The following is a 27717-nucleotide window of genomic DNA, read 5'->3' on the forward strand; positions in this document are numbered from 1 at the left end:
TCATCTCTTACTCATATCATCCGCATCAACCTCCGATTTCCGTTGATGAAACACGGTCGAGAAATTAGTAGACAAATCCGAATACAGCGAGACGATCTTCGAGACGTTGCTATTAATCTCTTGAATTAGGGCAACATTTGACACCATGCTTTCATGATTCTTCGATCGGTGGTTCTCGTTAACCTGCTGGATCAATACTCGGTTCCGATCCAATACCGATTGCACTTCACGGAATCCATCGCTGAAGCTGCTCCACATCACCTGAGACGACTCATCGCTGTTCTGTTCTTCGTCGGAAAGGTTGTTGTTGACGGTGGAAGGAGGTGGTTGTTGGTGGTGGTTAGATTGCTCATGTTCATGTTGTTCATCCATGGTTGAATCGGAAGAATCGAGGGTTGTCATTTAGTCTAAGGGATTATTATTATTATTATTATTATTATTATTATTATTATTGGATTAAAGAATGGATTGTTGTTTTGGTTGTTACAAGTCCACGTGAACCTCACTCGTTAGGGTCGGTCGGGTTACGGCTCCACCCGGCTTTATCTTGTCTTAAAAAAAGTATTCTTTTGTCCATTTCATAATTAAAGAAATTTTCCATTATTAAATATTAATTATAACTTTAAGCACCGCTGTAAAAATCGTTAATCGCTAGTTGGGCGGTAGTGTGAGGACTAGTGATTAATCGCTAGTCGGATTTTAATGTATGATTTTCAATTTTATATGTACACATACACATTTTTATGTGTATTTTTTTGTTTTATATATACACAAACCCATTTTGGCCAGAAATTGGCTAAAATCTCGCCGGAAACCGCTAATTTTAGCCGGAATTTCTCCGAAACCACTGATTTAGGTTCAAACCTCAGAATAAGCTGATTAAGTCCGATTAATCCTAATTTTGGCCGGATTTGACCATTGACCGATTAATTGGCCGATTAGACCAAACTTAATTAGTGAAGTAGGGACTAGCGATTAATCGGCGCATAGTCGGATTTTTACAACATTGCTTGTTAGAGTATTCACATCCAGCCCATCAAAATCAAGTTATCTGAGTACGTTTTTATAATGTATGGAGTAGTTTAGAGTGTTGTGAGTGAAGGAAGAAATGCAGTGATTTTTTTTTGTATATTTGAAAAAACAATTGTTCATGTTCTATAATTTTTTATTATATTTTGAAAATGTTGTGAGTGAAGGAAAGAGAGATGATAATTATAAAGGTATAAAACGGTATTATTTAATTGAAAAGAAGAGCGGAAGCGTATTGATTTTTAGTGTAATTTTGGATTTGGAAATATGGTAAGAGATGAGAATGCTCTTACATAGTTAAAGAAATTCTTTTTTTAACAACCAATGAAGCTCCATCACCCGGGTATACCCATTGGTAAAATGTCATTCATGCCCAAAGGCTCAATATGGTAAGACCCTTGACTTGTGCATGATATTTTGTCACGAACGAGATTTTAACCGGCGATCTTCTCTGGAGAAACTTTCCGGCGCACCCCAAGATTACTGCTCCTTTGTACCTCTGGGTATTGTGTGTTTCTTGGTGATATTTTAGTTTCTTGTGTCATCCAAACGGCAAACAAAAATATTTTAAAGTCTAGTGCAGGTGGCGGCCGAACATCGGGTCGTGGCTAATGTCTTTGCTAAAACTACTTAACTGCGAAATTTTAGCCCTGCTTGCGGTGCGCACATATGATGTATATATGTGTGAACCCTCGGGTGGGCAAAAGTGAAATTGCACTAATTTTGACGTTATTTTACTAATCTCGTGAAAATAACGTTAAAAGTGACGGACGGTTAATCAGGCATCATGTAGTGGCGTTGATAGCTGAAAGATAAGGGTACATGCACCGATCAGCCGGTGTCCCGATGATTGAGTGCTATGTGCCTTATGTCTAAGGATTGATGCAAAACTACTATCGAGCCGGGGGTCTCACCGGAAGCAGCCTCTCTATCCCTATGGGGTAGAGGTAAGGCTGCCTACATCTTACCCTCCTCAGACCCTACCATAGCTTTGCTATTGGTGGGATATACTGAGTACGATGATGATGATGATGACTTAACTGCGAAATTTGTTACTCGAGTTACATAACCCGTTGTCCTAGGCAACAATTGTTTATTGTGATAATATATCCGTTGTGTACTTATCGCATAATCTAGTCCAACATCCATGTCGATATTGATTTCCATTTTGTTTCGAGAGAATGTTCGACACGTCCGCGTTCGTGTACTTCATATGTTCGTCTGCATTTCAGTATGCCGATATCTTTACGAAAAGTTTATCCCGTCAACTATTTGGGTCTTTTCAAGTCAGTTTAAGCGTCCATCAAACTACCGCTCAAACTGACGGGGAGTATTGGTATGTATATTCCAATACTTTGGTAATTAAACACCACTTACGACTTTGTGACACGAGAACTCATCACCGGTATATTAGGAGACACTACTAAAGCCCCATTAACCAATGAAATAAGATAAAACACAATTAGAAGTAAACTTTTAGAAAGTAAAAACAGAAAACAGGTAAAATTCAATTTGATCATTAGAACCCTGGGTGTACGAAGTTACAATTAAAAGACTCACTGAATCAAACAGACTATGACCAAGGTGATTTGACACTTCTTGACCCATACCATTTACCTTGCAAATTTATGGTCACCTACTATACTGCCATCTCTGATGTTGCTCATTATCACCACTAGCCTTCATAAAACAAATGGACAGGGGCGTAGGCAGCTTTAGGGGAATGAGTTCGGTCGAACCCGTACAAAATTTTGTTTTAATATATTAGTGTATTTTGACGTCGAACCCGTAGAAAACCCAAATCTAAGTGATAAACAATCGGTCGTCCGTCCATCGAAATTTTCAGAACCCATAGGAAAATATTTATGGCTACGCCACTGCAAATAGAACGAGAAACTTGTTATGTCAACCCACTTTTTAATGCGTCACATTTTGATTTAAACTCATGTTAGCCCGTTACACAACCCAACCCGACTATTTTGCCACTCGTAACAAAACATTATCAATGTATTCTATATTCTAAGCAGTTAATGCGGAAAAATATCGGATATCGGTTGTGGACCGATATTTGAGATATCAGTAATCGTGGTGAGATATCGGTAACTTTAATATCATGCATAATGTATATATATAGCACTTGAACGCTAACAATCCAGTATACTCTCTTACCATTAACAAACTATCCATTTGCAACTTGCAAAACACTAACAATTGTTACAATTAGGAACAGAATAAGACTCAAAACACCAACATTAAACACTAAAAGTTGAAAATTAAGACTTAAAACACTGATACCGGGAATATCGGTGATATATCGGTCAATATCGCCGATATTATCGGTAAAGGTATTTTGACCGATGTTTCACATGAGGACCGATAACCGAGATATCACCGAGACACCACCGAGATTGACTGCATAGTCTATATTTTACATGACTTAACCCATTTTCTCACTTGTAGTCTTTCATACTGTTTTTGCCACACGTCTTTCCTTTTGTTTGACTTAGTTTTTTTCAGATAATCATCAAAAATTAAAAATACTGATCTAAGATACTTTGTAGTATGATAAACCTCATAAACTATATGGTACAACCGTTCGCAGTAAACAAGAAATCTTAAGAGCAATCCTACATGTAGATGTTGCATTAGAAAGTTGCAACATAAGAACAAGTACAGGAAACCAGATTAAATATCACTAATACAAATCTCAGTTATTGCAATACAAACTAATACATTTCAGTCAAATGCGCGTGTTCTGCGGCTATGAACGAAACCATCTTTTTAATCCCACTGTATTTCCCTGTGGAAAGTCCAGTCAGACGGGTTCAGGGTCGTTTTGCCATCCTTGTAGACTAAATCATAAGGTGAGTCTTCTGAAAACTCAGTGGGCATAGATTTCCAATGTAGACTCGGTTTCCACTCGGCTTCTTTAAGCACCTTTAGTATCTCCTCAACAACTACTTTGCTGCCCTCACCTGATAAATGCACCCCATCCCTGCAAAATCAGTTGTTTTGGGTCAGCTCGTTTTTAACCTCTAGGGTTTTTACTACTTGACAGCTAACATTTTAACACTTCGAATTTATTCGTGGTCATAGAATGATACAGAGCTGATCCAAAAGCTAGCAGACTCATACTTTGACCTAGGAGTACGCAAGAAACTGAAAAAAACGAATCCAAACAAAACCAACCATTTGGTTTTATGTTTTCATAAAAACCTAACTTTCGGTTCGGTTTTAGTTTGCATGTAACTAAAATTGAAAAACTGAACTGAGCTTTTGAATTTTCATTTTTAGTTTTGAATTTTCTGAAATATAAAAATTTAATTAATAGTGTAACCCAAATATTTTAGCCCAAGTGTATAATAATCGAATAATTGTTATTAAACAAAAAGATTTAGGCACAAATTAATTATTTTGGACCAATTTAACTTTGTCGGCCCAAAAATTTCAGGCCCAAATAGCAAAACCAACACCAAATCAAACCCAAATAAAAAAAACGAAAAGAATACCGAAACCGAAAGACTTTTAAAAACTAAATAACCGAATTTTCAGTTTTTGGTTCAGTTTGAGCCCTAAACCGACACAAACCCACCCATAGTTTGACTAGTTCGACAGAGGCAAAAGGGAAAGAAAACGGCCAACTTAAAAGGGCATACTAAGCAGCTTGTCTCAGCTTTCACACCCAAAATCCATCTCGACCAAAAAAATAAAATACAAGTGTAGAAGGGTTAACACTTACGTAAAGCAAGCCTGCCAATCATCTCGTTTCTGAATTGCGGTCCAAAGATCGATAACTTTTATTCCCATATCATTGCACAGCTCTACACAGGCATCTGAATAAGTGTGGCATAACTCATTTGTTCTTACAAGTTCACTAAATATTGAGCTGTTTTACATCACAAGTAACTAGTTTTAGATGAATTACTAGTAGAATACAAATATATAAAAGAAACAAAAAATAATTATCAATACATGTACCTTGTGTTTTCACCAAATTTGACCTCGTCCACTGGTGGGCAAGTGAGGAAAATTAAACGCGTTGTGTCTGAAAGCCCCTGTTCATATTTGTATGTGTGTGGTAAATGTGGAAAGTGATTATGAGATATTGAATAATCATATCAGATAGAGAGATAATAATGAGATACTTAGATATTTTAAGTGTCTTGCATATTCGAATTATTTAACAGCTTGCTTAATATATAAAACGACCAAAAAGGACATCTTTTATATGAAAAAATAAATATGTTGTGAAATGGGAGTAAAAGTCTGTTAATTTAAAAGTATGGTTAAATTATCATATAACCAGCAGGAACTGTGTTCATTCAATATTCAAACATGAAAAACTGATTATAACGACTTCAAGTCACAGTTTTCAGATAATCAGTTCCAACATCTGGTTAAAAATTTAGGTAAATTGATACATTTAAAATTTTTGGAGAAAATGGTACCTGGAGATGAGTGGCTATTTTTCTCATGTTTTCAATATATTCAGGAAGAGGGACATGAGGGCCTAGACCAGACGAGTGAGGCCCCATTGAATCATTGCCTCCAAAATAAGCAATGATCAGTGAAGGTTGGCACTTACCATCCTACATGATTATAACACAAAACCATCATAATCATAGTTTATAGCGTAACATACAGTATAAAAATGCCTACTTGCATAAAGACAATAATGTCAGACACCCCATTTCTCCAACAAAAAGAAAACAAATCAAATAAGTTAAACAATCAATTTAATCAACAAGTGGCAGTCAAAGATTGACCTTTGGAAAAACTTGATCAAGGACCTTGACAGCACGCCTGGAATTCCAACCATAGTATCCACGCAAAACTATATCGGCCTGCAGTCGATAAAATCTTAAAAGCCATGATATGTAAATACTGACTACCTAACTTTCATGAATGATGTTTTGTCATAAAATAATAACTGAATATTCATATTTAATTGGTGATGTATCAAACAAATTTAAACTAGAATCTATGAAATAGGTATAAGAAGTGCAAAACATGATGAAAAGTTTTTACAAGCTCTGTTAACCATCTCTGTATAGCGTTAGTTAAACCAAAATTAAAGCAATCACATCAATTCTCTATCATAGATTCATAGGTTTATAATCTGGTACTCCTAACTATAAAATGTAATTCCAGTTTGTTATAAGAGAGAATTTAGAAACATATTTCACAGTTTTCATTCCACCATAACTAAATACAGAAACTATAACAGATCACAAAACCTATGCAGATCTCTTCTACCTCAAAATTCATTAGTTAATCCAGCAAAATTACACCATTAACACTAGGGGTGCAAACTGCAAATGAGCCGAACTGCTCACGAGCTACTTGACCTCAGATCAATAAAAAGCTCGAAACGAGCCCGAGCCTCAAATAAAGCTCATCTAGTTATCGAGCCCAAGCTCAAGCCTAGTTTGGGAAACTCATTTAGGCTCATCGAACCTTAACGAGCCTTGAATACTTTCAAGTTTCACCTCCTTTTGATTTCTCTATATTAATTTCACACTGCACAGACGAGCTTTCAAGCAAACCAATCATCAAACAGCCGGTCCATGTCATTAAGCTCGTTTAAGTTTTTTCTCAAAAAATATATTAAAAAAATATAAAAATAATAAAAAACGTATATAAACTAATTTTATTGAAAAAATAAATGAGCCAGGCCGGAGCTTGAAAAAACAACTCACGCGCCGAGCTCAAGCTTTAGAAAACGAGGTCGAAAGTCCAGCTCGGTTACTCGGTTACACCCGTAACTAATACCTGAACTGAGACATCCATCCGGACGCAATTTAAATCATACCTACACCGCTACACACGCAAGCTACAAAATAAAAATAAAAAAACCCTGAACCTCAATAGTACGTACAACTACCAAGTAAGTCTAATTACGCGGCTATTTCCGTAAATCGTTACATAAAATTACGATCAATCAGCTAAACAAAATAAAATAATAATAATAAACAAACGAAATTTGATTTGATAAAAAATTATAGTACCTTACGAGCGTAGACATCGGCGAGAATGGCGCCCCAACCGTCATTACTGAAACTGAGCTGAACAATTGACGATCCAAAGAGTACAATCTGTGGCCTCTGTGGTCCGATCATCGTTAAATTTGAATGACGTAAGTGTGGGATGTTGGTGGATTTATAGATGGAGGTTAAGGTTAGGTGATGGGTACAGTGGCGCAGGGATAGGAGAACAAGGAGGGAGATCTTTTCATTTTATTATTTTATATATCTTTATATATTTATTAATTGGTTGTGTGTACTCAGTCAGAAGGTGGACACATTTATTAACTCCTAACTACCTCTTTATTTATTTCATTTATTATATTTATATATAGTTATTTTCATTTTACTACTTTAGAGTGGACAGTTTTTTTTTATTTGTGATTTTCGTTCACGTGGTTTTATTTCACTTACAATTTAACTGAGCCCTACTAACCACGTTAACTCTGGTTGTTAAACTCATCAGCGTACTCCACACATAAGAGACAATTTTGTTCTTTTCATTTAATTAAAAAAATAGACCTCAACCCTAAGTCAAACATGTTAAAACTTGGATTTGAATAACTAGAAAGTAGGATTGGGTTATGATTTAGGAGAAATAAGGACAAAAGTGCATGTCATATGAGTGGCGTACTGATGAGTTTGACGACCAGAGTTAATGGGGTTAGTAAAGTCGAATTTAAATGCATGTAAAATATAACCATAAGAACAATAACTGTAAAATTTGAAACTATTTGACTAAAACCGTAAAATTAGACATACTACGGGACGAAAACCGCAATTACCTCTTAAATGTATTTGAATTTCTGACTTCTATTTATTGTACAAAGAAAAGTCTCCAAAATTTTGTAGTACGATAAATAAATATCTAGGAAGATTAATTGAGTGTAACGAAACGGAGAAGACTGGCTCATAACGTACACTAGATTGATGAACCTGTAGTTACGTACATACGTACCAATATTATACTCGAATTATAGATGGAAAATTTTTATTTTATGGTACATCTTTTCTTTTTTTTTTTCAAAAACAACAAATTGTATAAAACTTATATATGTATTTTATACAATGAAACTTAATATAATTCAATGAATAAGGATTTTTATTATATTACTACTCCAATAATAAAAAATATTATAATGATTATTAAATGAATGATCACGTTCTCATTTTTTTAACAACTAAGTTTGTTTCATCTATTTCATCTCTTGTATCAAGTGACTTTAGCTCATAATCACTTGATCGTAAACTATACATTTTTGTCACTAGACCAATCTACTGGTTGTTCTCACGTCTTCATCTTAGTCATCGACTTAAGGGTTTAGACCGTACTTTCTTATGTTTTAGACATTTTTTTTTCAAAATTACAGTAAAATATGCATTACTTAGTTATATTGCGTAAATAGTTTTTTTATGAAAGAAAAGAATATCATCATCATCATCGTACTCAGTATATCCCACCAATAGCAATGCTATGGTAGGGTCTGAGGAGGGTAAGATGTAGACAGCCTTACCTCTATCCCATAGGGATAGAGAGGCTGCTTCCGGTGAGACCCCCGGCTCGATAGTAGTTTTGAATCAAGCCTTGGACATAAGACACATAACACTCAATCATCGGGACACCGGCTGATTGGTGCATGTGCCCTTGTCTTTCGGCTATTAACGCCACCACATGATGCCTGATTAACCTTCCGCCACTTTTAACGTTATTTTCACGTGATTAGTAAAATAACGTCAAAATTAGTGCAATTTTACTTTTGCCCACCCAAGGGTTCACACATATATACATTATATGTGCGCACCGCAAGCAGGGCGTTGAAAGAAAAGAATATGAACATTATAATTAAATTATAGATTTGTTTTAACACGAAAAAGTATAGGGCGAAATATATTTTTAATGCACTTGTTGAAAGAAACAAATTATATTTTCATTCGAAAAATAGAAAATAAGATATGATCAATACAAAGTAAAACATTTGTATTAGTTTAAAGAAACAAACTATATTTTCATTTGTTTTAATGTACTTGTTTGAAGAAACAATTTGTCTTAATACAATCGGCAGAAGTCCAACAACGCCATACAGTAGAATGGTGAATTACATATGATATGGGTGTGGTTCTTGGATAACTCAGGTGGATTTTTGGCCAAAAGTATAAAGAAAGGGATCGGGTATAATCTTTCTTCACAAGATATTTACAAACATTTTAGGTTAAACCGTCTTCCAACAAGAAAAATGTTTGCAAAGAGGGGTGTATAGCGAATGCCAACAACAGTTGTGTACGTATGGTGCAATGAATCGGAAGAGACAAGTTCTCATTTGCTGGAAAAAAGAATCACGATCAATCTTACAGTTGGCATTAAGACTACTCCCATCTGCTCAGTTATGTTCGTTCGGTCGGTCGGATGAAAAACAATTTTAAAAAAATGAGAACTCTATTAATTGGGTCAACTTGTTCGCTGGACCAACCATGAGTCGATTGTAAACCTGACACCAATACATTTTCCGATCCAAATTTAAATTAGTTTTGCAACATGTAAAATCCTATTGATTTGTTATATATTTTTATTATTGAATAGGTATATCATCTACAAAATCTAATCTTATACGATTCTGGAAAAAAAAAATTCACGAAAAAAAAATCACATTTTTTTCACTATTTATAAATATAATGTTGCCCTATTAATTTCCATACCACTTTGAGTTATCTACTTTTTAATTTCTTTCAATTTCTTATTTTCGAATATAGATCCAATTTTTTTTACCTTTATTTAATACAATAAAAACTAATTATAAAATATATTTATTTGGTTAGGTTGAATAGTTGAAGAAAAAGAAATTAGTCTTTTAATTAAAAGTTGCGTTAAGTGGGGTTATAGATGAGAATAGTTTACCGACCGTGGACGCGTTGATTAAACGTAAGATTATTAATGACCCAAACGCTTGTTGTTTATGCTAGTCTGACGCAGAGAATGTCAATCACCTTTTGACATGGTGCTTTGTTGTTTCGTTGGTGTGGCAAGAAATTAGCAACTGGTGTAAAATCCCTCCAATTTTTTGTTTACGATAGGCGATCTGTTTAATGTTCATAAACACATCCTAGGCCACTTCAATAAGAAAAGAACAGTGCATTCAATCATTTTGGTTGGTTGCTGGAGTTTATGACGAGCCCGTAACAGGTTCGCTTTCTCGGATGTCCCTATAAGGGCAGAAAAAATAATTGGCGAAATCAAGTTTTTGGCTTTCATTTGGATTAAATATAGGTCAAATAGTGTGGTTCTAGAATGGGAGAAATGGAGGAGATTTGATTTCTAATAGTGTATGTTTCGTGTGGTGTTTTGTCTTACCCGTTAGCTGCTTGTTAGCGGGTTTGTAGACTGTTTGTTTTATTAAAATTTGTTGTTCGAAAAAAAAATGAGAATAAAGAGGAGTAAACTAAACGTACAGTTTTTAAAAACCAAAGTTAAACATATTAAATGTTGAAAATGACATGTTATTTAAAAAGAAATCAACATTAATAATTGTTAATTTTTATTTGTAACAATAAACGCAGGTTAGGTCAACCACATAATAACAGAATAAAACTAATTAAACTTTATAAACATTATAAAAAGAGGTCACCGTAAATCCTTAGAAATCCCAAAGTTTTTTTTATGAAAATGAAATATTGAGCAATTGGTAGGATTAAATTGAATTAGATTGATTATGTGAACTTGATTGGTTGGTTTTATTTATTTTTATTTTTTCTAGAAACGATCGTAGTCGTATTAAAATTTAAAATTATACAAAAATAATAATTATAATATACGAAAGTAACAGGAAACATATGTAAATACTAAATATCAAATAAATAGTACAAAAATTGAAAAGAAAGTGTGAAAGCAACAAAAATAAAAAAAATAAAAATAAAAAAAGCCACAAACAACTTCCTTTTTGTTTTCATTTCCAATAACGAAAAGTATATTTAACTTTAACATAAATAGAGAAATCGAGCTCTTCTTCTTCAACCTCACTTCTTAAATATAAGTTTTTTTTTAAATGAATCAAGATTTCATTATATGAACAAACTGAATACAATATACTAGCAGGTAAACGGGCAATAATAATAATTATAATATACGAAAGTATAATATACGAAAGTAACAGGAAACATATGTAAATACTAAATATCAAATAAATAGTACAAAAATTGAAAAGAAAGTGTGAAAGCAACAAAAATAAAAAAAATAAAAATAAAAAAAGCCACAAACAACTTCCTTTTTGTTTTCATTTCCAATAACGAAAAGTATATTTAACTTTAACATAAATAGAGAAATCGAGCTCTTCTTCTTCAACCTCACTTCTTAAATATAAGTTTTTTTTAAATGAATCAAGATTTCATTATATGAACAAACTGAATACAATATACTAGCAGGTAAACGGGCAATAATAATAATTATAATATACGAAAGTAACAGGAAACATATGTAAATACTAAATATCAAATAAATAGTACAAAAATTGAAAAGAAAGTGTGAAAGCAACAAAAATAAAAATAAAAAAAATAAAAATAAAAAAAGCCACAAACAACTTCCTTTTTGTTTTCATTTCCAATAACGAAAAGTATATTTAACTTTAACATAAATAGAGAAATCGAGCTCTTCTTCTTCAACCTCACTTCTTAAATATAAGTTTTTTTTTAAATGAATCAAGATTTCATTATATGAACAAACTGAATACAATATACTAGCAGGTAAACGGGCAATAAAGTTGCATTACAAGTTTGCAACCCATTTTTAAATAACAAATTTGACTATGCTAAAAACAAAGATATTGATCTAAGTGAACGTAAAAAGCACGGTCCGCTAGATCATGGTTAAAAACTCCATAGACTCTCGGGCTTTTGGTACATGTAATTTCTTCTTCTTCTTCTTCTTCTTCTTCTTCTTCTTCTTCTTCTTCTTCTTTTTACGGTCCGCTAGATCATGGTTAAAAACTCCATAGACTCTCGGGCTTTTGGTACATGTAATTTCTTCTTCTTCTTCTTCTTCTTCTTCTTCTTCTTCTTCTTCTTCTTCTTCTTCTTCTTCTTCTTCTTCTTCTTCTTCTTCTTCTTCTTCTTCTTCTTCTTCTTCTTCTTCTTCTTCTTCCTCCACATACATGAATGGTATAAAAATTTTATCGTATTTATTGTTCTATTAAAAGAATACCAAATAAGGCATGCAATGTCACTCATGCATTTACTTGCTTAGCAGTTAGCACACACTTTCTATTCATTCCAACAACACCGTATTCCCAACTAGTCCCACTCCTTCATAAATAATCTACCCATCCACCCTAAATAAATAATGTAATCGTTTTGAATTTACAAAATTTCAATGCAATTATTTTCATATAAATTGAATATCAATCAGTCAGTAAATAATAGAGCATACATTTCCATAATTATTGAAGATTTCAATTCAAAACGCTCTGCTTGCAGTGCGCGCATATAATGTACATATGTGTGAACCATCGGGTGGGCAAAACTGAAATTGCAATATTTTGACATTATTTTACGAATCTCGTGAAAATAACGTTAAAAGTCGAACACTAGGATATGTATTTGAATAGATACACCACAATCTACATTCTACTGGTTTCGAATCCCCAACCATATGGTTTTGAGGCAATTACCAAACTGGCCAAGTCCAATCATTAGTTAAATTTATCTTTCATGTGGTCCTCATTGACTATGAGTGTTACATAAATCTAACTATGCGACCTATAACTAAATATGCATTATCAATTTATCATTTTATGTTTTGCGGGAAAATGTATCTATACAAATGGTGTATTACAAAAAAAAAAGAAAAACTTTATTACAACAAATATACATTGAATTAATAAAACGTGTCACCCTGTAAAAAAGATAAAAAAATAAAGTCGTAACATGTCAAAGAAATGTTTTTTTCACATATATAGACTCTGAATTGAGCGAGAACCTGCTGTTCCATTGATCCGTGAGAGGTAGCAGAGTTTGTTTGTTTTTTTTTGGTCATTGTCTGAATCTGAAAATGGTAAACGATTTAAAACAGGGTTAGGCTAAACGTACCCCCCTCTTCTACTTGTCATACCCCCTCCCCTACACTTTCACTTCCTTTAACAATTTTATTTGACAAATTATATCCCTCTAACATTTTTTAATATTAAATCAAAAATATAAAGTTTTTATTTTTATATAAAAATATAAAAATGTTCATAATACTAAATCAAAAAATTAAGTATAAGAAAAATGTTCTTTAAATAATTTAAAAATCTTTTTAATTATATTTCTATAGCTATTTCTTCATTTTTTAATAAAATATATTTAAAGAATAATGATATAATGCCTTTATAAAAACGATACAAAATGTATTGTATATTTTTATATTTTTTTTCTTATCATATGTCTTTTCCCATTTACAAAAAAAATCAAAACAATTTGAAAATTTTGGCGTTAGGTTCGTAACATGAGATTAATGACACTTGAGAATAAAACCAAACTTGTTGATCAAGCCATATATTATTTAATCTTTTTTATTTATTAAAAACTAATACATTTTTTTAATGTAAGTTATCTCTATAGTTATTATAAACAACACTTTATAAAAAAAATAAAAGAAAAAAAATGGTTTAAAGAAGAAAAAAACCGATTTTAGTCGTTTTAAAATAATTTCAAAAAAGTTTTATAATATATATATATATATATATATATATAAGTTCTTTTAAAAACGTAGAGATAAAACGATTTTTAAACTAATGGTAGTAAAATATAACAAACTGACAAAAAGTAGAACAAAAGAATTTAAATCGTATTAATGTGAAATTTGGAGGACGGGTATATTTAGTAAAAATAGAGGAGAGGGGGTATGTTTAGCAGCACCATTTAAAATAATGATGAAGAAGAGATGTGATTAAGGGGGAATGGAATGGGAGAAAGAATGAAATGGACAAAGGAATGAAATAGAACATTACAATTCCTTTGTCTTGTTTGGTTAATATATGGAAATGAAATGAATAATTACGTTATGTTGTTTGGTATCCGAAAAAATTTTTATGAATGAAATAGAAATAATTAAAATATTCCTATCTCAAAATATATAAATTTTTTACAAAAAAAAAAAAAAACTGAAATGACGACAGTGGTGGTAGCTCTAGAGATGAAAATGGTGGTGGCGGTGGCGACGGTGGCGGTGGTGGCGGTCAGGCGGCGGCGGGGGGGGGGGGGGGGGTCAAGCGATGGCGGTGGTAGGGTGGTGATGACGGTGGTGGTGGCCAGGCAGTGATAGTGGTGTGGCGGTTATGGTCGGGTGGCAACGGTGATAATGTTTGTTGTGGTTATGGCGACAATGGTGGCGGTGGTAGCTTGGGTGGTAAGGTGGTGGTGGTGTAGGTGGTGATGGTGGTGGTGGCGGCGGAGGTGGTGGTGGTGGCGGCGGAGGTGGTGGTGGTGGTGACAGTGGCGATGATGGTCAGATGATGGTGGTGGTGGTGGTGGTGGCGGCGGTCAGGCGGCGGGGGTGGTGGTTGTGGTGGTGGTCAAGCGATGGTAGCATTAGCAGTGATGGCGGTGGTAGGGTGGTGATGACGGTGGTGGTGGCCAGGCAGTGATAGTGGTGGTGGCGGTTATGGTCGGGTGGCAACGGTGACGATGATTGTTGTGGTTATGGCGACGATGGTGGCGGTGGTAGCTTGGGTGGTAAGGTGGTGTAGGTGGTGATGGCGACGGTGGCGGTCAGGTGGTGGTGGTGGTGACGATGGCGGTGGTGGTCAGATGATGGTGGTGGCTATGATAGTGGTGGTGGTGGTGGTGGTTGTTGTTAGATGATGGTGTTAAGAAAATAGGTTGAAGGAGGAATTAAATGAAGAAAAAAAAAAAGGGTATGAAGGAATGGTTTTGATGGAATGAGATTCCATGTGTAATGGATGATTCCATTCCATTGTGTAACCAAACACCTCTTATTTCATTCCTACGTAATGAATCATTCAATTCCGTCTGTCATTACTGCATAACAAACGCTATCTAAGTATGATTTAATTCTAGCTCATGTTTGTTTGTAAATTTGTTAATTGATGTATGAATTCATGTGGGGCCGATAGAGATGATTACGTAATCGATAGGTAAGTTGGTGGGCCCATAAAATGAGGCTGTTGAAGAGAGGACTTGGACTAATAGAGACTTCCTTTGGGCTCAATTAAGAAGCACTATTTTCTATGCTGGTGAATCAGCTTGTTTGGGCTTGATTGATATGCCAGGTGAACGGGCCTAACATTATTTCATCTGATCCTCTTTGTTTATTTATTTCTCTCTCTTTAATTCCAAAGGTCCGGACACCGGGGTCACCATGGCAAGTAATCACCCTTCCGCCCGAAGAACTAAATATGATGACCCTACCCACTCACACAAGAGAAACCCATGGATGGAAAAACCCGCTGCCTTAACCTGGTTAATGGTTAATACTACAGCTTATTATAATCGAGGATTCGAGATCTATAAAAAACATGGATGGAAAAACCCGCTGCCTTAACCTGGTTAATGGTTAATACTACAGCTGATTATAATCGAGGATTCGAGATCTATAAAAAACACCAAACATTTTTTTATTCATACATGATGGTCCAGCCGTTCCATTTCACATGTAATTTTTACATACACACACATTGTCCAAGGCTTTCATTTTAACTACTTCTACACCGTAAGGTCTTTATTTTTATTTCAACTACATAAAAATTATTCTTCAGTTGTAATTTTTTGCACACCAAACACTACATAAGACTTTCACCTTAACTAAGTATACGCATTCCGGCCTTCACTTACATTTCAACCCTATTGACATTTTTATCCACATGCAATGCATGCATATCAGTAACTAGCTAAGGCATTCATTTTAACCACTTCTACACCTTAAGACCTTAATTTACATTTTAACTACATAGACATTATTCATCAAGACATGATATTAAATTCCTAAGCCCTAAAAGGATAATGTTTTGACGTGTATGCATCACTTATGATATTATAATGATTGAGGACACGTCGCAACTTTTTCCATCACGAACTTTAAGTATTTCAATATTATAATTATATATTGTTATAATATACTTGCTACTTATTGCTTGAATACTTGCTTCAAACTTGGTCATTCTAAGTTGAAACTTCAAGTCAGAAACTTGATTCACGAATTGAACGTTTATATGTTTAATTAATTGGAACACACCGAACACTTTGTTTTTGTATTAAAGTTTGGTATTTGGATCATTATTCTTCACATTACTATTACTGATATATATAATTAACAAGTTTGGTATCGCAAGTGGCCTATTGACGACACCGTATTGCCTGGTAAAATTTGTTTTTCTTTTCTTTCCTTTTTAATTTGGTTGCCATACTAAACATAATGAAAACCGATCAAACGTTAATTTTTTTATTTTTAGATTCGGTAGCATAACAAATCTGAAAGAAACCAACCAAGTTCGTGAAAACTCGCGGCCTTATTTAAAGCCCATGACAGACAACGCTACTGACCCCCCCCCCCCCAAATTGATCTTTGGTCCACCTCCATTTTATGTTCTTTCGTTTTTTTAGTTCCGGTATCGTAAGATACACAATCATAATCGACCGAATTTGTGTCAAGTTATCGCCTCAATGCCCAAGACCGACAACGTTTGGGTTTTACCATCGACAGTGTTTGCCAACCTAATAAACATCGTCTTAAATATTTTGTTTTCTTGTATGTTAATGTTTTTATATGCTTATTTGACGAATTAATTTTTGAGTTTTAACCCTCAAATTTTACCGATGATGTCTATATCGTAGCGAACGCAGTTAGTACTGACCGAATTCGTGTCGACACATTGTCGTAACGCTCGAGTTTTACCAACGCAAAGGTTTTGCTAGCTGCCCCGGCGTAACGCGTTAGGTCGAAGAACTATTTGTATATTCAATATATAAATAAATTAAAAAACAAAAAAAGTTAATCGCCATCATCCCCATAATTAAAAAATAAACACCTATGTAGCCATGGGTAATCCTAAGGCTACAATTCTAGACTTGCAAGATTCGTTGTACACTCTGCAATTAGAGTAGTACTCCATGCATGTTAACTTGTACCATCCCATAATTTTGTGAAAGGTGGGGCCCACGATTCCATAAAAAAGATTAGTGGGGTCAGATTGCGTGAACTTATTATTATTAATATTATTATCTATCGATTGAATGCTTTCAAAACAATCGTCATTCATTCTTCCCCGCTTTTCACACAATCACATTCACATCTTCTTCCTTCCATTAAACAATATCAAATGGGCCGATTGTTTCTGGTAGCATTAGAAGGCAAGATTTACAGTTGCAAGCACTGCAAAACACATCTTGCTCTTTGCGACGACATCGTTTCAAAGGTCTATTTTAATCTAATTCCACCATTTCTGATCCATCCAATTAATCTAATTCATTCACTTTTTAATGAATTCAAGTGAACCCATATCGTAATTATGACTCGTTAACGGTTTTTACTTTGATCTGACCTGAAAACCTTCACAAACAGTTGAGATTCACGGGTTAATTTGATCGATTTGTATTGAAGTGTGAATGATTTGAATTGGTATTAATTAGGATTGAAATTGGTTAATTGTATTACTGAATTGGTGGTTTGTGTGATTGTAAGGCGAATTATTGGTGTAATTAGGTTATTGATTTGTTAAAATTAGGGGATTTTGCTGATTAGGGTTTACTCTGTTTTTTTTTTGTTATTATAGTCGTTCCATTGCAGACATGGGAAAGCTTATCTCTTTAGTAAAGTGTAAGCTTTCGTTGCTCCTATATGTTATTATTGTTGGTTAATTTCGGTTTATTTCGTTATAATGTGGTTTCTAACTTTCTGTATGATTAATTCTTATGTTTTACAGAGCAAATGTGACGGTTGGTGTTAAGGAAGATCGAATGATGATGACGGGATTACACACGGTAGCCGACATTTTCTGTGTTAAATGTGGGTCGATAGTTGGATGGACATACGTAAGATCATCTATGAAACTTTTAAGTTTAAGATTTCCCGACCCGTTAAGAAGTTTGAACTTTGATTTGTGACATTTAGGAAACCGCTCACGAAAAGAACCAAAAGTACAAGGAGGGGAAATCAGTGTTGGAACGGTTTGTGTTTTGATTAAATGATGTGTTTATGGACTTTGAACGAGCGGGAATTTAATATTATTGGTTTTGGATTATGTAGGTTTAAGCTTTTGGGACCGGATGGAAGTAGTTATTGGGTCAGTCATGAAGCACAAATGATTCGAAGCGAACAAGAAGTTTGATGACCGATCTACATTTGAAATTTGAAAATTGGAAATCGGAAGTTGTAAATTGTAAATTCTCCCATGCGTTTTCGTCTTAATGTTATCTGTGTTAAGAAGGTAAGGATCGGTTCGGTTAATGTGTTGAATGTCGAATTATGGATTAATTGTTGTTAATGAAATTCAAGCATATTTGATTTATGAATTTGACCATTGCTTCTTATCTTGATCATAGTTTGTGCACTGATCTTGAACAAGTTTATTATGTTCTTTAATTACTTCTAGATCAATTATGCTTTAGCTAAAGTACATTATAGCCCTTGTGAACGACTTTTAGTTTGTCAGATAGCTTATAAAAAATGATGGTACTAAACATTGACGAAACTTGGACGAAAATGTTGAGGGGGCGGAACAAAATGTGTATAGAAATTTTCATTAACGGAGGGGGGCAGACTCAAACTTTTCAGACAAAAACGGATAAATTTGCATATTGAGCAAAAATCGAAGGGGGCCAAAGAAGCTTCGCCAATGGTTTTAGTTGGCATACGCGATGCATGCCTTTTTGTTTAGATATATAATATAACGATATGAGAAGTTGAAAGCTACCAATCTGCATTAACCATGGAGCTTTTGGTGAAAGTTAACTAATGAACCTATGAATAACTAAGAAGTCGAATGCTTTATGTTCCCTTTGGAAGGGAACGTGTATAGGATTAGAATTTGGGTTTCTCAACAATGTTAGATCAAAAAGATTTATATCAGTGTTACTCTACAACCTTAGTTACATATAAATAATTTCAATCGTTGACTTCCTGGTGAGGGAATAGTACATATGTAAGCGTTTTTCCTTTTTGTCACCACGCTACATGCCTCGACATCCCTATTGTTATAGTCGTAGCCCATGTTGCCACAAATATTGCCCTTATCGCACTTGTGCATGTTGATCGGCCGTATTGCCACCAACATGTTATTACAATAAATTAGTAATTCCAAGTGTAGAGGGTGTGGCTTCGTTGTGGAGCAAGAGAGAAGGCCGGAAAGACTAAGGGGGGAAGCTAATGTGTCACGTCTGGATCTACATGAACACCATTTTCGCCCTTTTGCATGGAATAAGACGGAGTAAGAACAAGTTGCCTCCCCAAGATTAGAAAAAAAAGGCATAACAAATGAGATAAAGAAGTGTGAACACACATTTCGATATGATGGTACCTGTATGAAAAAATACAATCCGTCCATACTTTTATTTATCAACGTTTGGACTTACCCTTAATAATCAGATGAACTTTCTTGAGACGTAATGCCAATAGTCCATATTAATTATAACGTTGCATGCATGACTCATCTAAGAAGTGACATGGACACCATCAATTAGGAATCCCACCAATTGAAGGAGACCCTTTAAGTCAAATTTCAAACTTAAGATCATGAAAATTCTAAGTGTAATAACTATTATTATTGTTATCATTCTATTATATATTCTCACCGCTTTACACAAATTCTTATACCCTTAACATGTCAGCTCCACTTATGCCGACATTATTCATCGTAACTATCTTATTTATCTGTGTTAATATTAACAACTATAGTCGGTAAACACCTTGAAACAACAAAAATATTTATATATTTAATATTTCTTTCGAAACAACAGGAGACTGTTTAATACCAAAAATAAAAACTATTTCTGTCTTCTTATACCTAAAACAAAACTCTTACGCTGTGTTTCAGAGTCTCATTTAATGAGGTGTGGAGAGAGGAAGGTGAAGAAAATGTTAAAATATCATGTTCCAGAGTTTTTTAAGAAGAGAATGGGAAGGAAAGGGAAAATACTAGAAAATTTAAACATATATTCATCCTCTTTTTAATTACTAAATGACCCTTAAAACTAATTTTATTTTAGTATTACTTAAAGGCTATGTATGACTTTCTTTTCCACTCAACTTGAAAACACATGAAATATGTAAATTTCCTTATCTTTCAAAACGACTACTACTCCACTCCTTCCACCTTCTCTCTCTAACCCGTGTCCCATTTTCTCTCTCTAACTAAACCTTCATCTTCATACTTACCACCTCCAACGCTACCTTGCATTCTACGCATTACAATTACAACCAATTCATCTCATATTCCAGATCTACACCCATAATATTATTCCTAATTATTATCATACAGCTAATAAATTATAATTCACTCCCGTGCTTTGGTTTCCGTGCATTATATAATTATTATTATGTGTTTTTAGGGTTTAGGGTTTCGGAGTTGTGATTATTTTGTTTATTGTGGCGATGAATCGAAGCTTCCGGGCGCCGGAGAAAGGAATGCCGGCGGGATTGAAGCCACGGCAGCCGCAAATGATGAGTTTTAAGAAGAATGCAGTGAAGGATAAAGAAGATGAGTTAGGGTTATTTTTGGAAATGAGACAACGAGAGATAGAGTGTGACCAGCTGCTGCTTCAAAACACAGAAGATGAGTTTGATTCATCACTTGGTAATTTACTAATTTGTTTATTGTGCATTAACTAGGCGTGTGCAAAGTCGGTTCGTTAGCCGAATAATTTCGGTTAATTGTCCAATGTAATTATTATTATTATTGTTATCATTTTTAGTTGAAAATGGTTAGGTTATGGTGTTCGAAACTCGATTAAGACGTTTCGAAGCTGAAATAGTTGGTTCCAAGCTCGGTTATAAACCGTTTCAGCGTTAATTTAAATGTTTGGAGATGGAAATGGAGGTGTAAAATTTGGTAAAACACATATACGAGGTTTGGTGCGGTTTCGGTTAGAGTCAGTTTAATGAAGATACATTAACCGTAGCTTTAACTGAATGATTGGTCAATGCTAATCAGATTCAATTAGCCATAACCGATTGGTTTTGTCGGTTATGGTTAATTATTCTGGTTCGGTTTTTGCTCACCCATTATTAACAAACTAGGATTGAAAAAGGTTACATTTCAATTTTGGAAATAATTATTACAAAATAACTTGAGAAGGGTAATTAGTTGCCGAGTTGATGGGGCATGGTAATTAGTTGTATATGTATCATGATTTTTGAATGTCACTGGAAGTATGATGCTCAAAAGGGACAATTTACTTGCATATGTAACTTGATGATCGATTTATGTTCTGTATTGTTAGATTTTGCAGGATCGGTTGAAGGAAGTTCACATATGTTCAGTATGCCTTCTGCAACTGCTGCTAGAAAGACTGGTACTGATGAGTTTCTCAACTCTGAAGATGATAAAAATGATTACGAATGGTAATTTGTGTTATCTTGTGTCTGTTTCATACTAAACTTGCTGTCATGTGATTGTTGGCACTAGTTTGTTAGGTTAATGCCACTGATGATACACGCTGTTAATAAATCTTGTTACTGGATTTTGTATCCAGTATTGGGAGCATATATAATTTGTTTATATTCATGCCATATTGGTTATAGGTTTGATTTTATAATTGTTTAGTGAACGTTGTTTATGTTTTCAGGCTTTTAACACCACCTGGCACGCCTCTTTTCCCTTCATTAGAGATGGAATCACAGAAAACCGTGATGGCTCAAACAGGAACACCTAAGGCCCGTCCTACTGCACTAAGATCTCGAGTAACTTCAATTCTTTGTTCTGTACTCAGTACCTTTATATAATTTTTGCATGCATTTTAAACTAATAATACCGTTTACTGTTTACTATAGCTATCATCAAATAACCAACCGGAGGCTACCAGTAGGAATAATTTAGTATCTAGAAATCAAGTATCCTCTCCTGGATTAACCACTTCAAGTACCGGACTTCGTAGGCCTTCATCTTCAGGAGGCCCAACTTCAAGGCCTGCTACTCCAACCGGCATGCCCGTTACTCCAACCGGCAGGACTGCTACTCCTACAGGAAGGCCCGCTTTGGGCACATCAACTAGGCCCATAATAAGCTCAACCAAAACAGTTTCAACATCAACTAGACCAACTTCAACCACCACATCTAGACCGACTTCAACCACCACATCTAGACTGACTTCAACCACCACATCTAGATCAACTTCAACCACCACATCTAGGCCGACTTCAACCACAACATCTAGGCCTTCAAGATCTTCAACTCCTACTTCTCGGCCTACTGTAGGGTCCACTAAGCCCACAGTGCCAGCTAGATCTTCTACACCTACACCAAGATCCACTGCAAGATCATCAACTCCCACAAGTAGACCAGTTTTACCTGCAACCAGACCCGTGTCACGGGCCCCAACACCTACACGTAGGCAACCGACACCAACAACCTCAACAAAAACAACAAATGTTAAATCTCCAACAGTTACAAAACCAGTACCAAATACAAGAAGTGGCACAGGGCCACCACGGTCTAGTTCACCTAGTCCTTGTGTAAGACCAAAACCGTGGAAACCACAAGAAATGCCTGGTTACTCACTCACTGCACCACCAAATTTACGAACCTCGGTTACCGATAGACCGCCTTCGGTTACACGTGGAAGGCCAGGTGCAGCGAGCACCCGATCTTCATCCGTTGAACCGGTGGCTAACGGAAGAGTTAGAAGGCAATCGTGTTCACCCTCGAGAGGACGGTTACCTAACGGTTTGCTTCATAGTAGTGGGAGCTCGGTCCCGGTTCCTGCACTGAACCGTGCGTATGCGAAAGCTAATGATAATTTGAGTCCTGGTCTCTATGGAACAAAGATGGTGGAACGTGTGATTAACATGAGGAAACTGGTCCCACCGAAGCAAGATGACAAACATTCGCCTCTTAGTAACTTTTCTGCCAAGTCATCTCCTGATAGCTCGGGTTTTGGTCGATCACTTTCTAAGAAATCCTTGGATATGGCTATACGACATATGGTATGTTTCTTCTTATTAGGCCTGTAAATGAACCAAATGAACACAAACAACTAAACGAACGGAGTTTTCTTGTTTTTGCTAATTCATTAGAAACTGCACCTGTTCGTTTTCGCGTTCCTTTATGTTTGTTCGTCAATACCATAAACGAACATAACTAAAGATAATTGAACAAACATAACTAAGGAACACCAAATAAAAGTAACGTGGACATTAGTCTGCCCTTAAAAATTAATAAAACGAGACTGAATTGTCATGTTTGATATTTTAATTTCATAAAACTACATTAAATTGTATCGAGTCTAAAATTTTAAATGAATATTTAAACGAACGAACTCAAAGCAAATGTAAATTACCGAACATAAATGAATGAAAAGGCGCGTTCATGTTCGTTCGTTTAAGTAAATGAATAAAAAGTTATGCTCATGTCTGTCCATATATATATAAGAGACATAACAAACTGTTAACTGAACATTTGGTTTGTTTACGGGCCTACTTCCCATCTTACGAGATTTGAGTCTAAATTGCTTGTTTGGAACAGGATATAAGGAGAACAATACCGGGTAATTTGAGGCCATTAATGAATAATATTCCAGCATCATCGATGTACAGTGTGAGAACGGGTCCCACAAGGAATCAAACAGTTAGTGTTTCAGATTCACCACTTGCTACTAGCAGCAATGCAAGCTCGGATATGAGTGTGAATAATAATAGTCTGTGTTTGGATGGGAATGTAGATGATGAGATTAACAGCGAAAGGCGGGTGCTCAATATACGTGGAAGGTGATTCGGTCATAAAGGTTGTTATCTGACTTTTACTTGATTTGTATGTTAATTAATATGTTCAGCACTTAAGCATGATTAGCCTGCGAGTGATATAACCGGTGTCATCTAATTTAGTTGTTAGTCTGAAGCAAAGATTGATCTTATGTGATTGTGTAAATGTGGTTCTCAAACAGGAGATAATGTGTTTAAGTGTTTGGGTAGATGGAATCTATTCCTGATGACGTGGCACTCTATGATTTGTTGGTTTTGATGTGAATTGTCATGTTTGTTTTGGAGTCATGAGAATATGAAGTCTTGTGATTCTTGTTTGTCATATACTGTTGTTTTTACGATGTCATTCAAGATTTGAATGAAATTCATGTATAAAATGGTCCCAAACAGAACCAAAATCCAAAGTGTTGATGAATTTCTAGCGTTAAATGAGATGATAAGACAACAGGTTAAGACGGGTCTACAGGGGTCTACCCTGTAATCTGCTTCAACAATCGAATCAACCGTGAATAGGAGAAAAATATCGAGTGATAGAGACGAGTTTTTAAATATCTTTTTGGGACAACGACCCAACCAGACCCTTGTTCCAAGATTATTAAGAGAGACAAAGTTACAAATATCTTCTTTGCACAGTGATCCAATTCGACCCTAATGTATAATAATGCATCACTCTTTATTAGGGGTGTAAACAAAACAAGCGTAGTCTTAGTTTGGCAAAGCTCGGCTCGTTTCAACTGATGATAAACTGCCTAATTTTCGTTTTCAAGATGAGATGAGATACCTTTCTTTTGCACAATGGAGGTGTATTTTTGGTATTTTTATCATAAATAACTCTAGCCTTTGTTGGTTTAGCCTTGTATTTTTGTTTCTACTCTAGTAGTGTTAGTTTAGTTGTGTTATTCGACGTGGGAGCTTTTAAAATATATGGTTCAGTCGTGTTATAAGACGTATTCTTTTCTTTGTGTCATGTACACAAGATTTGGCTGAGCATGTATGGAGCAGTGGGAGGACTGAGAGCCCTACTGGAATTTTAATTTGTTAAAGCTTCTAACCTTTTGAATTTGGTATTTATGTTATTGCATGGATTTACACTTAAAGTTAAAAGCTAGATTCATTTTCGAACATTGGATATCATGTACCAAGGTGTTAAATAAAATGGACTAATGGAGTCCCTCCCAGTTCCAGGTGGTAAAGCCGTAAAGGGTTCAAGTTCTATTATGGGCAAAAATTTAGAGGTGGCAATAGGAGTAGGCTGGGTTGGATTTGGGTGATGGGTCAAAATGGATATGGGGTTAGGATGGATTTTTAAAATAGAGGGTTAGAATGGATATGAGTTAAGATGGATAAAACTAACCCATCTTGACCCAAGTGAAGGTTGACATACAAAGAGTTTTAAAAACCCCTCAAAAAATATTCAAAAAACTATTAAAAAAATAATAACTCAAAATATAAATAAAAAACGCAAAATGTAAAATAACTAAAATATTTCCCCATCCTCCTCGTTCATAAAAAAAAAAAAAAAACTTTTTGTTCGGGTTCAAATTTCGAGTTTTTCGGGGTTTTTTCGGTTCGGTTTTGTTTTTTTTTTCATTTCGGTCGGTTTCGGTATCTGCTCGGTTTCAATGATTTCGGTTTTGATTTCTCGGTTTTCTTGGTTTCAGTGTTGTTTTGTTTTAGTCAGTTTTTTCGGTTTCATTTTGTATTTTTTTTTGTTTCGTTTCGATTCATTTGTTTTACTTTGGTCGGCTACGTTTCAGTTTTTTGTTTCGTTTTGGTAAGCTTTTTGATTGCATTTCGTTTTTTTTTGTTTCGATCTGATCAGTTTTTCGGTTTCATATCGTTTTTTTGTAATGTTTTGGTTGTTTTTCTATTTCGGTTTAGTTTCGTTTCAGTTTTTTTGTTTCGTTTGTCGGTTCGCTGTTTTTGATTTGTTTTGGTCCGGTTTTTAAATTGCATTTAGTTTTTTTATGTTTCCTTTTTGTCAGTTTTTCGGTTTCAATTTGGTTTTTTTTGTTTCGTTTCGGTCGTTTTTCTATTTCGGTTCAGTTTCGTTTCGTTGTTTGTTTCGCTTTGGTCGGTTCAGTGATTTTGTTTTGTTTTGGTCAGGTTTCAGTTGCATTTCGCTATTTTTTTTGTTTCGTTTTGGTCATTTTTCTATTTTGTTTCAGTTTCGTTTTGTTTTTTTTGTTTTGTTTCGGTCGATTCGGTGTTTTTGTTTCGTTTTGGTCGGTTCGGTGTTTTTGTTGTGTTTTGGTCCGCTTTTCATTTGCATTTCGTTTTTTTTTTTTTCATTTTGGTCAAATTTTCGGTTTCATATCGGTTTTTTTATTTCGTTTTGGTCGGTTTTCTATTTCGATTCAGTTTTGTTTCGGTTTGGTCGATTCAGTGTTTTTGTTTAGTTTTGGTTAGCTTTTCGGTTGCATTTCGCTTTTTTTGTTTCGATTTGGTCAGTTTTTCGGTTTCATTTTTTTTTGTTTCGTTTTGGTCGTTTTTCTATTTCGGTTCAGTTTCGTTTTTGTTTCGTTTTAGTCAGTTCGGGGTTTTTGTTTCGTTTTGATCATTTTTTGGGTTTCGGATGAGTTTTGTTTCGCATATGATAGTTTTGGCATTTTGAAATAGATAAATTTTGGATAACTTGGATATTTTGTTTTGACCCATTTTAACATATAAATGAAACTCACTTGTATATTTCCAACCCATCCTGACTTACTTGTAGAATTTTTATGATCCATTCTAACTCATTTTACTTTTAAAGTTTATACATCTTGACCCAAAACAACCCATTTGAGTTGGGTTTGCCACCCTTAGGCAAAATGATATATTATTTGAGTGCGATTTTGCAAGTTAAAAAAAAAAGATTTCTTATGGGTTGTGTGAGTTGAGCCTAGTTTTATGAAGGGAAAACACGACTCCTATAAAGGAAAAAAGATGTGTCGTCGCTTGTGGTAACTAGATATGTAAACGAGTCACACCGAGCCTAAGCGTAATTAATATCAAGCTCTATCTCTAAGGTTCGAGGTCGGATTGGTTCAAGTTCTATTTCTAAAGTTCGGGTTTGGATCAGGCTCTATTTGTTGATTATTTATCAAATTATATAAATTTATAACTATTTTATAAATTTTAATATTTACTTTTATACATAATTTAGTACATTTAGTAATTTTTCTCGTAACTTTATAAATCATTAATATTATACAAACGTATTTTTTACATATAAAATAAAAATAAATATTTATACATACAGCTCACGAGCATACTCGAGCTCATTTATTAAAAAAATCGTATTTTATGCCCAGGATCGAGCTCATTTAAGTTCTGATAAGTCCAAAAGCTTTTAACAAACCAATCACATTAGCATTATGAGCAGGCCAAGTTTAAATCTAGTCAAAATCAAATAGCTTGAATTGGGCTTCTTCGTATTTAGAGCCCGAGCTTGACTGGTTCGCTAAATGCAGCAGAGGAATATGTGTCAAGAATGCAATGCTTAGCCATCTTAAGAAAAAAACTAACGCAAATAGGTGCAAGCTCTTCATAAACCACTAAGAACCCTTAAAAAGATTTTTTGCTTACATAATCTTAGTTTCTTCTATAAGTTATGTGAAGCAGTACAAGTGCAGAGGATAAACTAATTCAAAGCCTAATAATCTACCCTCATATATGGCCATTAGTAAAATAAACATGTCCTGCTAACATTTGATACTAAGGCCAGTGTTCAATCTTATAACTAAGATCATCAGGTTTAACTGTTTGGTATTAAACTAGCATCTAAAT

At 34.7% G+C, this 27717-nt stretch overlaps 3 protein-coding genes and 1 pseudogene across 5 annotated transcripts; 2 read left to right on the forward strand and 2 right to left on the reverse strand.

Annotated features, from left to right (window-relative positions):
* Window positions 1-402, reverse strand: LOC143596203 (protein EARLY FLOWERING 4 pseudogene; annotated as a pseudogene).
* Window positions 403-3624: 3222 nt separating this feature from the next.
* Window positions 3625-7178, reverse strand: LOC143596196 (GDSL esterase/lipase CPRD49-like). 2 transcript variants are annotated; one of them, XM_077075037.1, is made up of 6 exons: window positions 7038-7178; window positions 5820-5873; window positions 5478-5618; window positions 5008-5084; window positions 4769-4915; window positions 3625-4024 (listed from the first exon to the last, which is right to left on the reverse strand). In XM_077075037.1, the coding sequence occupies exons 1-6, from the start codon at window positions 7146-7148 to the stop codon at window positions 3811-3813; spliced, it is 744 nt and encodes a 247-aa protein (XP_076931152.1). In that variant the 5' UTR covers window positions 7149-7178; the 3' UTR covers window positions 3625-3810. The 2 variants fall into 2 exon arrangements, with proteins under 2 accessions (XP_076931152.1, XP_076931151.1); XM_077075036.1 differs by having other exon boundaries at window positions 5796-5873.
* Window positions 7179-17325: 10147 nt separating this feature from the next.
* On the forward strand, window positions 17326-18673 carry LOC143596197 (protein yippee-like). The gene is made up of 5 exons (XM_077075038.1): window positions 17326-17449; window positions 17807-17850; window positions 17957-18065; window positions 18145-18200; window positions 18280-18673. Exons 1-5 carry the CDS (start codon window positions 17354-17356, stop codon window positions 18359-18361), a joined length of 387 nt encoding a protein of 128 aa, XP_076931153.1. The 5' UTR covers window positions 17326-17353; the 3' UTR covers window positions 18362-18673.
* Window positions 18674-20527: 1854 nt separating this feature from the next.
* Window positions 20528-24191, forward strand: LOC143596205 (uncharacterized). 2 transcript variants are annotated; one of them, XM_077075042.1, is made up of 5 exons: window positions 20528-20824; window positions 21471-21591; window positions 21816-21930; window positions 22021-23172; window positions 23711-24191. In XM_077075042.1, exons 1-5 carry the CDS (start codon window positions 20623-20625, stop codon window positions 23954-23956), a joined length of 1836 nt encoding a protein of 611 aa, XP_076931157.1. In that variant the 5' UTR covers window positions 20528-20622; the 3' UTR covers window positions 23957-24191. The 2 variants fall into 2 exon arrangements, with proteins under 2 accessions (XP_076931157.1, XP_076931158.1); XM_077075043.1 differs by having other exon boundaries at window positions 21480-21591.
* The last annotated feature ends 3526 nt before the right edge of the window (window positions 24192-27717 follow it).

The sequence above is a fragment of the Bidens hawaiensis genome, unplaced genomic scaffold (assembly GCF_021521415.1).
Source record: "Bidens hawaiensis isolate Kalapana, Puna unplaced genomic scaffold, B.hawaiensis_p1.1 tig00046153_1, whole genome shotgun sequence".
Classification (NCBI taxonomy): domain Eukaryota; kingdom Viridiplantae; phylum Streptophyta; class Magnoliopsida; order Asterales; family Asteraceae; genus Bidens; species Bidens hawaiensis.

Bases quoted from the DNA above. Each gene is read 5' to 3' on its own strand.
- LOC143596196 (XM_077075036.1), bottom strand. From the start codon at position 7,148: ATGATCGGACCACAGAGGCCACAGATTGTACTCTTTGGATCGTCAATT. The intron at 5,085-5,477 runs GTACCATTTTCT...AAATATGAACAG, and splicing joins AAATAGCCACTCATCTCCAG to GGGCTTTCAGACACAACGCG. The intron at 4,916-5,007 runs GTACATGTATTG...GATGTAAAACAG, and splicing joins AAATTTGGTGAAAACACAAG to CTCAATATTTAGTGAACTTG.
- LOC143596197 (XM_077075038.1), top strand. From the start codon at position 17,354: ATGGGCCGATTGTTTCTGGTAGCATTAGAAGGCAAGATTTACAGTTGC. The intron at 17,851-17,956 runs GTAAGCTTTCGT...TATGTTTTACAG, and splicing joins GCTTATCTCTTTAGTAAAGT to AGCAAATGTGACGGTTGGTG. The intron at 18,201-18,279 runs GTTTGTGTTTTG...TGGATTATGTAG, and splicing joins GGGAAATCAGTGTTGGAACG to GTTTAAGCTTTTGGGACCGG.
- LOC143596205 (XM_077075042.1), top strand. From the start codon at position 20,623: ATGAATCGAAGCTTCCGGGCGCCGGAGAAAGGAATGCCGGCGGGATTG. The intron at 20,825-21,470 runs GTAATTTACTAA...CTGTATTGTTAG, and splicing joins TGAGTTTGATTCATCACTTG to ATTTTGCAGGATCGGTTGAA. The intron at 21,931-22,020 runs GTAACTTCAATT...TGTTTACTATAG, and splicing joins CTACTGCACTAAGATCTCGA to CTATCATCAAATAACCAACC.